Source organism: Vanellus vanellus (assembly GCF_965231255.1).
Source record: "Vanellus vanellus genome assembly, chromosome: 7".
Lineage (NCBI taxonomy): Eukaryota > Metazoa > Chordata > Aves > Charadriiformes > Charadriidae > Vanellus > Vanellus vanellus.
Window position 1 is genome coordinate 24916069 of NC_138912.1, and position 15116 is coordinate 24931184.

At 38.1% G+C, this 15116-nt stretch overlaps 1 protein-coding gene across 1 annotated transcript in view; it reads left to right on the forward strand.

The window, feature by feature from the left end:
- Positions 1 to 12321, forward strand: part of KAT6B (lysine acetyltransferase 6B) — a 112930-nt gene extending 100609 nt beyond the window's left edge. Inside the window, 5 exon segments of the mRNA XM_082486586.1 lie at positions 525 to 756; positions 2929 to 3088; positions 3706 to 3972; positions 5219 to 5521; positions 7888 to 12321. Coding sequence (XP_082342712.1) covers positions 525 to 756; positions 2929 to 3088; positions 3706 to 3972; positions 5219 to 5521; positions 7888 to 10362 — 3437 coding nt within the window. The 3' untranslated portion in view covers positions 10363 to 12321.
- Positions 12322 to 15116: the final 2795 nt, after the last annotated feature.

The window sequence follows — 15116 nt, forward strand, 5'->3', positions numbered from 1 at the left end:
TGTGAATTGTGTGTCATGTCTAAAATACAACAACTAACTGTTTAATCAAAAACTTATGTCACCTGGGGCTTCTTGAAGAAAACTGACTTAACGGATATTACCCATGACACTTCTTTTTGAGATTCTTATGAAAATTCTTGGCTTCAGTGATGTGACTCAGGTGTAAAAGTTTCTCAGAAGGCCAGATAGTTGTAGTTCTAAATGAGATCATGTATGATGAGACCTGTTCTGAAACGTGTGTCTTTTTCTTTCCTCCTTGCCTTATGATTAGAAGGGGGGTTTTGGTTAATGTTTGATTCTTGTAACATAAGATGAGGTTCTCTTACAAGGATTTAATCTTTTTCTATGTCACTATAATGATGGAAACCAATCTCTTTTGTGAGTAGGATATCTTTAATTGCAAGAGTTACCAATAATGTAATCAGTCACGCTGATCTTTCTCTTAATACCAGCTTTCTTAAGGGGTAGTTAAAATTCTTTAGTTTTGTTAGCTCAATAAGGTCGTCTGTTTCTTTTCCTTCTAGGCTATTTACTTTCTAGAAGAGAGGGTCAAGCAGGATCCCCTGAAAAGCCATTGTCTGATCTGGGTCGTCTGTCATACTTGGCTTACTGGAAAAGTGTCATATTAGAATACCTTAACTGCCACCACGAAAAACAAATCAGCATCAAAGGAATGAGTCGAGCTACTGGAATGTGTCCACATGATATTGCTACAACGCTGCAGCAACATAGCATGATAGATAAAAGAGAAGATAGGTCAGTGAATCTTGTGTTTAAAAAAAAAAATAAAAATACTGAGACAGAACATTCACTTTTTCTACTTACAAACAGTTGATGTGAAAAATGTCTGTGTAAAATTCTGACTTGAAAATGAATGATAACCATCTTACTGAAGAAGTCCGTAAAGCTGGGTCTTGTTAATGGGATCTTGCATAAAGAGTTTTTCTCCCTAAACAAATGGTGGGTTTTTTGGATCCTCTTTCATGTTAATGGTTATTAGAAGGGTGCAGCCAGCTTGAAATATTTTCAGTGAAGAATTTTGTTTCATTCAGTATCATCTTCCGTAAGTAAAGTTCCTGACTCTTGTTTTGCAAATATCTTGCTTTGAATACCAGTGAGGGAACAATTTGGGTTTGTGGGTGGCAGTCTGTCTCTCCACACCCCCTTTCTCAATTGTTACTGAATTCACACAAGCCATGGGATCTGACCAACTCTACATGAAGTCCTCCTGCCCAAGGTACTGGGAATGCAAATGACTTTTTAAAGTGTCTATTTAATGTTCTGATAAATGTTGACAGTTAGTGCATTGGGAAGGTGAGTTCCTGTTTTGTGAACACCTTCTTTCTTAATGACCTTGATTGGTATTTTGGATTTTAAGTGGGTTATTTCTGTAGTTTGGCCTTTTATTTTTATTTTTCCATAAAATGCCTTAAATGACGTTCAGTGGTATTTATGTTTCTGAAGAGCTTCTTAATTCTTTCTGGATATTCCAATCATGGAACTTTATAATCAAGCAAAACTGCCTTAGAAACAGTGGGTTGCCAAAAAAAATAAAATTAAGATTAGGAATAGCTAAGCCTCAGCATCTTTTATGTGCACTGGTATTCAAAACTACTAAGTTTTGAAGTAGTAAGAATGCAAGTCTTCAAAAAGAAGATTGGCTTACAGGATGGTGTTGAGAGTAGTAAGAGGAGTGCTGTCATTGCATTTTAAACCTTAACTTTCTGGGGTGCTTATTTATGGACAACCTGGTGGGACATTTTAAGGGAGAATCAAATATGTATTCATTACTTACATGCAGTTTCTGCCCTGTCACAAATTATTGTAGGCCTTGAATACTGACACCCAGTTAGAACATAACGTTTTTTCATCTGTAGCATTCAAAATACTTTATGAACAAGGTCAGTTAGTCTTTTTTCACAGGTAGTAAAGCTTAGACAGGGATGCGAACTGACCTGACCTGGCTAAAAGGTATCCAGAAGGTCAGTGGCTGAGCCAGGAAAAGAAATCACATCTTTCAAATTCCTGCCAGGCTCTTTGGGTACGGCTTCCAATTTCCTACATCTTGTTAATTTTTCTTACATGTAGTGAAGTAGAAGTTTGTCACAATTCTGTGAAAAGGGTTCCCCTCGTTCTGGTATTTGGTTTTGGGGTTTGTCTGTTTGTTGGTTTTGTTTGCTTGTTTTTTAAAGCCTTCTCAATGAAAAGCAATGTTATCACTTAACCTACCTGATTTTTACAGCATTTGAAATCCTTGCTAAGAAAACCAACATATTTTTCATTCTCTAAAATTATATAATTCTTTGTAACAGGAGACTTTGGGATATGTGCTAGTATATTAGCATAATGTGCTATTATTTTAGTCTTTACCTGCTTTTGGTATGCTACTTCATTTCATAATAATTAGAAAGTTGTTTTCTACTGCATCAGCATAGGACTAAGGTATATTTTTATGCTTCGTTACAAACCGATGTTTCTAACTTGCTTTCTTGTCCAGTTAGCTGCCATGTTCAGTTGTAATGTTAACGACTTTCTCACTCTTTACTTGATGATCCAGTGTTTTGTATTTATGCTTGTACATCATATTAAAATTGGAAATTGTTCTGGCAGTGACTGATGTGCCAACACTAAACCTCTTGCATGAATTTAGAGTAGTCAACTATAAAACCTTTACTTTCCTCTCTGTTGCCCTAGTGGTGTTTGATATTGAGCCTTCACTTCATAAACTCACTTCTCACTTCTTAGTCAACAATTGGTAGTGTAAACGTGTTACCTATATGTGTCAACTGGTATTTTTAGTTTGATGTATTCGTTTATTTACCCATCTATTTTCACAGGCTATTGTGATGTGCAGTGCAAAATGATTTAAACTGTAGGAAGGTTGTTTTAGGTGATCACTTTCTAAAATTACTGTTTATTGGATTGTAGATTTGTAATTATTAGAAGGGAAAAGCTGATTTCAAGTCACATGGAGAAACTGAAAGCAAATCCACGTATCAATGAAGTAGATCCTGAAAGCTTGAGATGGACTCCTTTGTTAGTTTCTAATGCTGCAGTTTCTGAAGAAGAGAGAGAAGCAGAAAAGGAGGTAATAGCAGAAACTTCTTATTCTGAATTTCCCTTCCTTTGGATTTCATCACTCTGAATATTCAACATTAGGCTGTCTTAAGTAGCACAGTTTTAACTTTGACCACTGCTTAATGATCGATGGTACTGATATTATTGTAATGCACAATTTTTGGAAGCTGGGCAGCAAGACATGGTAACTTTAGGGGGGTGAATATGAAAACTTAAAACATGAATCACTTGTCATGGGGCTGTATTTATCACTCGAGGTAGTCGAAGAGCATGTAATCAGATCAAATTTGGTGCAGAGCTCAGGGGCTACAGTGTCAATCGATTCTTTGTGTTATGAACTTGCTCAAAGTGATCCATGTCAGTGGGCATGTAATGTAGTGGTAAAGGACTTAAATCAATTCGCTGCATCATTAATAGTGCTAAATATCCCATGAAATGCAATCTTCTTTGGTTTGTTATCCTAACTGTTGTAAAGGAGCTACTAGATGATTCAGCTGAAATGTTGTTGCTAGGTTAGCTAGCGGTGCTAATCAGGGTTGACTTATTGTAACTCTTTAGCTGGATGTAGAGGATATGGCTAAGTAAATGCTGTTTCAGTGACCCGTTATTTTAACCTCAACCCTTCAGGCTGAGCGTCTGATGGAACAAGCTAGCTGCTGGGAAAAGGAAGAGCAAGAAATATTCTCCACGAGAACTAATAGTAGGCAATCACCTGCAAAAGTACAATCTAAAAATAAATATTTGCGATCTCCAGAAAGTGTGGCAGTGGTGGGGGAGCGAGGGCAATCCACAGAGCAATCTAAGGAAAGCAGCGAGGAGGATGGCGGGGATGAGAATCAGCAGAGTTCACCTCCCCGGCTGACAAAGCCGCAGTCGTTGGCCATAAAAAGAAAGGTGTGTTACTTCAATGGTTTGGTTTAAGGTCATTCAGCTCTGGTATCAATCAAATCGTTATCATTGAATTAACAATCTAGTTTTTTACAAACATTATATTAGACTGTTTTAATCCTTTCTATATTGTTTGGACACGAAATGACAACTGTCTTCGGTTTTATCCCCTCCATCCAATTTTTTGTCTCTTGGATTTTTCACAGAACTGTGAAATACTAGTGACCCAGAAAATCAGAATTTCCTGTTAATTTTTAAACTAGTGATTGCCCTCTGCTGTTTGGCATTGGTATTGGTTCAATATTTTAATGGATCTTCCTTTTTTATTTTTAACATGGAGTCCTTCTTGTGGGGTTTGTCTCTTTATTGTTTTTAATATAGGAACTCCTTAAAGGGGAATAGTGTTTTTCAAAAGCAAATACTGTTAAAACAAAAGTTGGGGGTTTTTACCCATATTCTTCTAATTTCCAAGAGATTTAAATGTTAAATTCTGGTTACTGCAGTGTTCACATAATTCTTAATTTTGTTGAAAAATCAACTATCCGAATTGTTTAAATAAGTAAACTAAATATCCCAAAATTTTCAAGCACTCACCTTAGCATCTGTATTTAGGTGTCTCTGGTGAGAATTAGGGAATTGGAGTGTCCCTTTGTTTATAGTTTAGATGAGTAAACTTAAAAGTAACTATAAATCTGTGAGAATGCATAAGAATAGAAATATAAACTGTTGAACAGCTTTTGCTTTATAGCAGCCAACTGTAGGATTCTTTTAGTGTATGGTTGACACCCACGTGAAGGTTCACTTCCTTTGCTGTTATCTATTTTTCTATATGCATACATTATTTCTAAAATAGCAGAAACCAGAAATGTAGAAGAATAAACTTTGATACTGGTGAAGGTTGTTTGGGAGTTGTAAATCTACAGAGGAAAAATGTGTAAGTACAATTTATGTAATATTCTATGAATATTATTTGATAGAAGAAGGTAAAAGTCACTACAATCTGAAGAAAATCCTAGTCTTAATTTTTACCTACAGAAAGGTTTGTTTGCATGTATAGATACATACGTATTTAATCTGTTTAGACATTTTACTTTTAGATTCTGTCTGCATTTGAATTCGATGCAATGTAAGGTATTTTTTTGAATGGGTAAATAGATTATTGTAAAAGCAGGTTCCAAAAATGTATTTATGTCTAGAGTCAGCTAACAAACAGGAATGCAGGAAGAGTTATATTTGTGGAATTATTTTTCAGAGACCTTTCATACTGAAAAAGAAAAGGGGCCGTAAACGCAGAAGAATTAATAGTAGTGTTACAACAGAGACAATTTCTGAAACAACAGAGGTGTTGAATGAACCATTTGATAACTCAGATGAAGAGCGTCCCATGCCACAGCTGGAACCTACCTGTGAAATGGATGGGGAAGATGATGACTTGAAGCCTGTGATTAGAAAAGCTTTTGAGTATCAACCTGGGCAGCAGAAACAGGAGAAGGAAGAGGAGGAAGAGCAGAACAAGGAAGAGAAAGATATTCGATTTTACAGGAGTGATGACAATTGTACAAGTAAGTTGAAAATGTTCTTATATCTTTACAAAATTGACTTGTCAGGTGGCCTTCAAAGGAAGTGTTTATTTTTGTTATGAATCTGGAAATTTTTAATGATACATTTAGCCAATTAAAATTTTACGCTCTTGATAATGCTTTCTTTTTAGAGGTGCTACTGGAGCCATTAATTTCACGTAGTTTATTAGAATTCAGTGGTGGCTTCAGACGTTTTTGTTTTGTTTCTATTGTGCTCACTTCTTTTGTTATTCCTGACCCATTAATATTATAATCTTGGTTTTGTGTTCAGAAAACAAATATTTTCCAGTCTGAAGCACTGCACTCCTTGTCATGTTGCCAAAACCAACTTTTATGTCCCTATAACAGGACATTTCACATTCAACAGAGCAGGGGTATCACTGAAGTACTGTCTAATACTGTTTGTCCTGGTTTGTTTTTGTATCCTTGGTAAAAGATACTAGCAAAAAGTAAGATTTGATTTAGACGAATACCTTTCTATTCAGCATTGTTGGTAATTTGGTGAAATGTTTACTGTTTCTGGGGCACAATATGCCCTCAGCGCTAGGGTCCCTATTTTTTTCCCTCCAAAAGAGAGGGATAGTTTCAGCTGTTTTCTTTCAAAGCTGCTTATCTGGTTTGATTTCAAGGATATTTCCTGGCAGAGAAGCTAATGGATGGATGGTGAAACTACTGATGAGCTATTCTGAACGTATAGTCATCCCTTGCCCTCTTGGCTCTCAAACTATGCTTATAAGTTTCAATTCCAGAATGAATGGCTGGATTCTCAGGTCTATATATTTTCATTAAAAAGCCAGTGGGTACTAATTCAGTGTTTTCATAATTGTATGGGAAGTTTAATCTTTGCAACCCTCAGTTGAGGAATCGTGAACTGATTTTTCTATTTTAAACAGCTTTTGTGTGACTGGAGCAACCATGCTTATGAATGTTGGTGCTGTTACAAATCAGTACACAGGTCCATTAGAATCATAGAATCAGTGAGGTTGGAAGGGACCTTTAAGATCATCGAGTCCAACCGTTAACCTACCCTGATAAAAACACCACCACTTCTAAACCATGTCCCTAAGCACCTCATCTACCCTTTTCTTAAACACCTCCAGGGATGGTGAATCCACCACCTCTGGGCAGCCTATTCCAATGTTTAATAATCCTTTCAGTGAAAAAATGCTTCCTAATATCCAATCTAAACCTGCCCTGACATAACTTGAACCCGTTTCCTCTTGTCCTATCACTTGTCGCCAGGGAGAAGAGGTCAGCTCCCATCTCTCTAAAACCTCCTTTCAGGTAGTTGTAGAGGGTGATAAGGTCTCCCCTCAGCCTCCTCTTCTCCAGGCTAAACAACCCCAGATCCCTCAGTCGTTCCTCATAACATTCCTCATATTACTACTTTTCCCCGCTTCTCAACAGAAATGAATTAAACTAATAGTAGCAAATTCAGAGTGTTCTGGCTAGATCCCAGTGGTCAGGTTTGCACTGCTTTAACTAAACTGATACTGTGTATTTGCCCGTGGACCATCTAATCACATTAATCTACTGTAGGAGTGTGATAACACTACAGTGAGAGGCAGAATTTGGCAAAAGTGTATCACTGAAGCCATTGCACGCCCAAGTACAGCATATCATATCCTGAGAATTCTCCTTTTTTGTGGCGTATATGTAAGTGGTATCTGCGGAGAGAGGAGCAGTGAATAGGTGGTTTTTTATAGCCAATGGATAAATTTAGTGCTCTGACGCACTCTGTATTTAATTTCAATTATCTTTTGGCTTTTGCCATGTATTGTGAGCTGTGTCATAATATGCTGCCCATGAGGAGATACTAGAATGAACTTTTTTTTTTTTTTTTTCAGTTTTGGTACTAAAGCATGATTATATGCTTACTATGGCTTGTCCTCGAGATTGGTCAAACAGGAAACTTCAGAGTCATGTTATTACTGTCAGGAAAGATGAATACGCATTAGATCAATGTCTATATAAAGTAATGGCATACTTTTATTCTAAAATCACAGGTTATAGTTGGACAATATTTTTGCTTTAGTTTACATGTCTTGTGATATAAATGTCTGGGATTCTTCTAGTGCATAAATGGTGGTTCTGATGGTCCCTGTTAAAAGGCCACCAAACAAGAACAACTTTACATATCTGCATAAGTGTGTTTGAGCTGTAGATACTATGTCATTCTGTTGTGGTCTGAGATCTGTTTAAAACTCTTGTTCCAGAGTTTCTTAATACATTTTGAATTGATAAATTACTTTTGGGTTTATGTTTGAAAATATTGATTAGTTTGTGCAAGCTAAGACTTTTCTTTTGTCTCTATTTATTGCCTCCCAAAGATAATACAGAGGATGTAGCTGTATTGGAAGAAAGCACTAAAGACAATCTTGAACCTTTAAAGAGTAAGCAGGGTTGGCCCAAGGGAGTTAAGCGTGGTCCATCTAAATGGAGGCAAAGCAAAGAAAGAAAACCTGGCTTTAAGCTTAATTTATACACTCCACCTGAGACTCCTATGGAGCCTGACTATCAGGTGCTGGTGGAGGAACCAAAGGAAGTAGCTGAAGACAAGCCCTGCTCAGTTCCTGATGTTATGGAGGAAGCAATTAAAGAGCCTGTTGAAGTATTACCACCACCAGATGTTGAGGTAAAAGAGGTAGAACCTGAACCTCTGCATCCACCCAGTGAATGCTTTGAAAAACAAGAAAATGATATGATGAAAGCTGGGGAAGAAGAAAGGAGTGTAGAAGAAGGTGGAACCAATTCAAAAGATCAAGAAAAAGACAAAGCAGAAGTGGTGTTTCTGCAAAAAGAGGAGTCCGTGCATTTGGATGATCAGGAGGAGGAGGAGGAGGAGGATGAAGAACCTTCTCACAATGAGGATCATGATGCAGATGATGAAGACGATAGCCACATGGGTTCAACAGAAGTGGAGAAAGAAGAATTGCCTGGTGAAGCTTTCAAAGAAATGATGGAAACACAGCAATCTTTTTTAGACGTAAATGTTGAAACTGGTAACTCAAATCAAGAGGACTTGATGGATTGTGGTGTTGACCTTGCAGCTGACGAGTGTGAAAGTGACCAGAAAGAACTTGGTACAGATTCAGACCCGGTGCCTGAATCTGATGATGATCATACAGATAACAAACAGGACCAAAAAGCTGGTGAAGAGTTACGTTCCGATTTCAAGGGAGAGAGTACTGAGAGCATGGAGATCGATTCAGAGACGGTTCAAGCAGTACAGTCTCTAACCCAAGAAGCAAGTGAACATGAAGATACGTTTCAGGACTGTGCAGAGACTCAAGAGGCCTGTAGGAGTTTGCAAAACTATGCCCATAATGACCAAAGTCCCCAAATGACTACACTGGATGATTGTCAGCAGTCTGATCACAGTAGCCCAGTTTCATCTGTGCACTCTCATCCCAGCCAGTCAGTTCGTTCTGTTAATAGTCCAAACGTTGCTCCTTTAGAGAACAGCTATGCTCAGATCAGCCCAGATCAAAGTGCCATTTCTGTGCCGTCTCTACAGAACATGGAGACCAGCCCAATGATGGATGTTCCCTCAGTCTCTGATCACTCGCAACAAGTTGTGGATAGTGGGTTTAGTGACTTAGGGAGCATTGAGAGCACAACAGAAAACTATGAAAACCCAAGCAGTTATGATTCTACAATGGGTAGTAGTATCTGTGGAAACAACTCTTCCCAAAACAGTTGCTCGTACAGTAGCCTTACATCTAGTAACCTAACACAGAGTAGCTGTGCAGTGACACAGCAGATGTCTAACATTAATGGAAGCTGCAGTATGATGCAACAAACAAACATCAATTCTCCTCCCACTTGTAATGTAAAATCTCCCCAAGGTTGTGTTGTTGAAAGGCCTCCAAGCAGCAACCAACAGTTGTCCCAGTGCAGCATGGCCGCTAATTTTACACCACCTATGCAGTTAACCGAAATCCCCGAGTCTGGCAATGCCAACATTGGATTATACGAAAGAATGGGGCAGAGTGAATTTGGAGCGGGGCATTACTCACAGCCATCTGCCACCTTCAGCCTTGCCAAACTGCAACAGTTAACTAACACGCTTATGGATCATTCTTTGCCTTACAGCCATTCAGCTGCTGTAACTTCCTATGCAAACAGTGCCTCTTTGTCCACCCCCTTAAGTAATACAGGGCTCGTTCAGCTTTCTCAGTCTCCACATGCTGTTCCTGGAGGACCCCAAGCACAGGCTACCATGACCCCTCCCCCCAACCTTACTCCTCCTCCCATGAATTTGCCACCTCCCCTCTTGCAGCGTAATATGACTTCATCAAATATTGGAATATCCCACACCCAAAGACTGCAGACTCAGATGGCCAGCAAAGGTCATGTTTCTGTGAGAACCAAATCCACGCCCCTGCCACCTGCTGCTGCAGCCCATCAGCCACAAATTTATGGGCGTGCTTCACAGACTGTGGCCATGCAAGGGCCTGCGCGGACCTTAACAATGCAGCGTGGTATGAACATGAGTGTAAATTTGATGCCAGCCCCAGCTTATAATGTCAATTCAGTGAACATGAATATGAATACCCTTAATGCTATGAATGGTTATAGTATGTCCCAGCCGATGATGAATAGTGGATATCACAGTAATCATGGTTATATGAATCAAACGCCCCAGTACCCTATGCAGATGCAGATGGGGATGATGGGCACTCAGCCATATGCACAGCAACCAATGCAGACAGCACCCCACAGTAACATGATGTACACTCCTCCGGGGCATCATGGCTACATGAATACAGGCATGTCTAAACAGTCTCTTAATGGATCCTACATGAGAAGGTAGGCCTTTTGGAGAGACAGACTACCAAACTGGCATTTTGGATTGATCTGCACAAGTATCTTTTGGAGAGTACGATTTCAAAACCAGCAATTGGTGTGAATGCAAAAACATTTGTTGGCACCATTTAAAAGCTGTATGCAGCAGAAAGCCTTATACAAGTTTTTCTTTTTTTCTTTATTTCTTGTTTTGTTTTGTTTTGGTTTTTTTGTTTCATTTTGGTTTTTTAGCTTTGTGGGATTTAACTTTTCTTCTCTTTTCTTTGGGGGGAATTAGGTGGTTTTCCATTTTTTCTTTATTTCATTGAGCTTGAAGTTCTCTGGAAAGGAAGAACTCTTTCTATGAACTGCAATTACGCAGCAGCTGATGGTTCAGAGCCATTTTATGTGCCTGCTCCCATTAAAAATGTGGATAAATAGACTCCAAAACTATCAGACAGTACTGGATCGTGAGCTTTTTTCTCTCTCCTTTCCCCACATGTAAATGCCTTTTAGCAGTTCTTTTATTGTATTATTTTGTTTCTGAAGGTGACACTTCCGCATGCCGCTAATGTCTTTGTTAGTGACAGTGCATTTTGTAGTACTGTACAAGTGTTGTGCTTAACAGTAAGCCATTTCTTAATTTTTTTGCCTTGATTAGGTTACCCTAGTTTGAGGGGTAAAAAAAAAAACAGAACTATATTTTTGTTAATTATAAAACTTGTAAAAAATAATAAAAAAGCTGCAAAAGCTATTCACATTTTGGTTAGTTCAAAGGGTTTTATTGCTGTATGTTTAGTGTAAAGTTGACTCTTTTCCATTTTTGTGACCGGTTTCTTTGGGGCTGGGGTAGGAAAAAAGGCAGCTTTCTGTTTTATAAATACTGTTATGTTTTTTTGTTGATTGAAACATCTCAGTGTTTATTTGTCAAGTTTTGAAACATTTTCATATATGTCTAAATACTTGGCAGGATTTAAAAAAAAAAAGTAGTGAATTTGGTGTAAAGTTGCTATTTTATGGAAATGCCTCTAACTTTACATTTTCATTCCATCTGTAGATTTTTCTATCTTTATAAAATATTGGAGTTATTTTTTAAGGGAAAAAATAGAGCAGTAGCGTGTGAATAGCTCAAACTAAGCTTACAGATCGCATGTAAAAAGGCAAAAGTTATTTGTGTCTGTTTATATTGCTTCCTTTTTTGTAGCCTTTGTACCTGTACAGAGTGACTGTAAGGGCCGAACAGAAGAGGCTTGATACATGTAAAAATAGGACCCAGTGACACTCTTGTATTTATCTGTTACCTTTTTAGTCAGTCACTTAAAAAAAAAAAAAAAAAAAACACACAAAAAACCACCCAAGAAACAAAAATAAAAACTGCAAAAAACGACACCCCCCCAAGCTGTACATTTTAACATAAAATAAATTATGATGAGCCATTTTTAGCCTCTTGTGTCTTGTCATAGTTTGATGTTGCATGGGAATTACCTCCTGAACCATGTTTATTACAGTGCTCTCACATGCTTGATCTAAAGCCCATTAAAGTTGATGGGGTTTGGATTAGGCTGTTAGAGCCTACATGTAGGTTACTCATCATAATTGCATACACTTTGTGAAAATAAAGAGTATCTAAGATTATTTTTTTTAATAATCTTAATAAAATATTGAATAAATATGTATTTAATACATTACAAGGTTGTCAATATTTAATGTATGAAACTTCTTTCCTATAGAAAACGTTAATATATGTAAAAGGGTGTATTATAGTAACAGACATGCTATTTGAACTGTATCTTAATGAGAGAATTGTAATCTCTTCCTTTGTCATTATTGCTGGCTTACAAGATGATGCAAATCTTGTGTTGAACCCCTGAGTTCTGTGTATATGCATGTATATGCGCGCACACAAACACATACACTCATATATGAACACTTCTAATCTAGCAATAGAAGGTCAGTAAAGATCAAGAAGGCTGTCTATACGTGGAGCTCGTGAATGGACCGAGTTTAAATTGTGTGCCTGTGAATCTGCACCAGAGAAAATCATCGTAAGAATTTTTCAAAATGGCTTCTAATGTGAATGTTGCCACTGAATCCCCCCTCTAGCGCACTGACGCTGCAGGAGGTTGCTAGCTAAGGTGAAAGGGTGGGTCGTCTTGATTGAAAATTCTGTCCCCATTCCAGTGTATAAGGCACATTTGTAGGTGATATTTTATATGCTCAAAAGTCAGAGAAATGTGTATTTCTTGAAATAAAACCCTTCAAGTGTGTGGTGGTGCCAAATCAAGACATGTAAGCTGCAGGTTCATGCGCATAACCTGTTAAAATATAATATGGGGCAGCAGTCTAAAATAGTGGGTCCAAATGGGAGCTAAAATTGCTGGTCAGATGGTAATTTGGAGTAGCTTGTGTTTTAGGAGTTCAGAGTGCTTGACAAGGAGAGCACAACAGGACAAAGATCTTTGTTTATTTGCTTTTTGAATGCAAAGAGTATTCATAGTACTTAAACTACATGCATGTTTGTCTTCACAAAGTCAGTCACCTTTTCTTATGCTTAGGAAGAGGGAAGGTGAACTCAACACAGTTAACATGCAGCCTTTGAGTGTGTATAACTAGGACCTTGTATCTTTGTTGAATAATCGCATCTCAAAGTAGCACTATGTTTTATGATTTTTTCATTTATATGTTTTTGCAGTGAGTGAAAAAGGCACCTGGGTCTTCATCCACTTCTGTTTAGTTTCAGGTTACCAAGCCTGTAACATACAGGCAAGTCAGACCTTCTTGCCATTTCAGTATGTGCTAACCTGAAATGAAGCATCTCCTGACTCCAGCGTACTGTTAAAAGTTCTGTATTTGCAATATATGGATTAAAATTTGGGTGGAAGGTAATGTACTGTGTGTCCACATCAGGCAAGTTTCCAATTATTTTTTTTTTATCTCAGAACTGAATTCCTTTCAGGAGGACAAGTGGCTCTCCTGCATCTTTTCCTATAGTGACTATTCAGCTGTGAATTGCGTTACTGCACTAAAATTTCTGTTTTATAAGGTGACTGTCTTTTCCTTGACAGATGTATCTGTTGTATATATTGTGTGTCTGTTGCAGTGTCAGTTTTGACTGTGCTCTAGCACCATCCTAGCTGAGAATTAACTCTTTAGTGTCTCAAAAGAATTCTTCACAGGGTTGCAATAGATGATTCTTGCGAATGCAGGAGGCTTCCATGCCCGTGCAATCTTAGTCTTCGGTTTGACTAATAGGGTACTTCATACCATTGGTGATTTGCAAGAAGGAAATAAACTTGCCTCATTCTGCGTGTACTTGTTTGCACACCTGGCTTATAGGTGATGTCAGTGCTGCCAATGCTTATTAGTTACCTAGTTAGCAATTTGGAGGGGTTGCCTACTTTGTGGAAGCTACATGTTCCAGGACTACTGCTTTTTCTTATTTAGTCTACTTGATTCTGGGAGAATGGTAGGGGGAAAAAAGTAAATAAGTAGTATGTTTACTTCAGAATTGGTTAATTGGCATAGCTATACTACCAGAGTGCTTCAGGCAAGACCTGGTTCTAGGGAAGACACTTGTCTTTGGAGCAGAACCTACTTCCTCTGGAAGCTGCCAAATCACAGTACTCCTGAAAACTGCGCTCTAGCCCTTTAGCAAAGACAGGGATGGTAAGTGTTGTCGTCCTCTGGCTACCTGATCTCCTAGTAGTGGACAAAATATAACCAATTTTTTACTAACTTTTTAAGAAGCTGTGTGATATAAGCAGAAACCGAGCTTCTAAACATAGAAAACTTTCATGTTAGGTCACTGTCTCAGTGTTTTAGTTTTATAAGCTGTTTAGTTTGTCCATCAGGCAGGCTAGTTGATGGAAACTAACTCCCTTTATATACGGTGTGGTAAATACAAAGAATGGGCCTGGCAGTATCTGTAGTGCTGAGGGTGATTCTAATACAGCCTGTTCTGTAAAGACTGACACCTTCAGCAGCAAGCAAACTGACCAATGTAGTAAAGACCTAGGACTCTGTTTTTCTTCCTCTTCCCTTTACTTTTAATACTTCTCTGTATTAAAACTATGTATTTCCAGTATTGTTTGTGACCTATATAGTTGCATAAGTCAGCTCTTCCACAGTGAAGCTCTGGGGTATGCATTGATAAAAACCTCTTGTTTTGAGCTTCATGGCGTAGGGAGGGAGTTTGTAAGAAGATACAAGGTAGGATCACAGGTTTGGCGTTATCATAACTTTAGTTGAGTAATTTAAATTCTTGGTAGTTTTTTCTTCATCTACTAAGTAAGAATAAATAAACTTAATTAGGCCATATTTAAGGCCTTCGAATAGTATGTGTAGAAACACTGGAATACAGGGTTCTGTTGATTTACTTCTTGAGAAATCAGTTTTGTGCCATTTTTCATCTCCATGCAAGAATAGCAGCTTGTAGTTTCTGCAAAGCTTGGAATCTTGTCCTCTGGAAATTGTCAATACATTCTTCTATTGCTATGTCAGTGTTGCCGTGTGCCAATTTCCTGATCTGCTGTGCAGGACAAAATCAATGGGAACTACTTAAGACTTCTAGTATTTTGCTTTCTATCAGTAGTTGGGAGGCTGTTGTTTGAAAGCTCTCTGTCTCCACCAAAAGCAGTTGGGCCACAGGAAGCTAAAATTTTTCCTGTATATTTGCACAAGTCTCAGACAGCAAAAGAAATACCCATCTCCAGGCCCTAGAAAACCTTGTTTGAATACAATTCTGCGTGTAAATCAGCTACAAATCCTATTCCAGTTACAGCA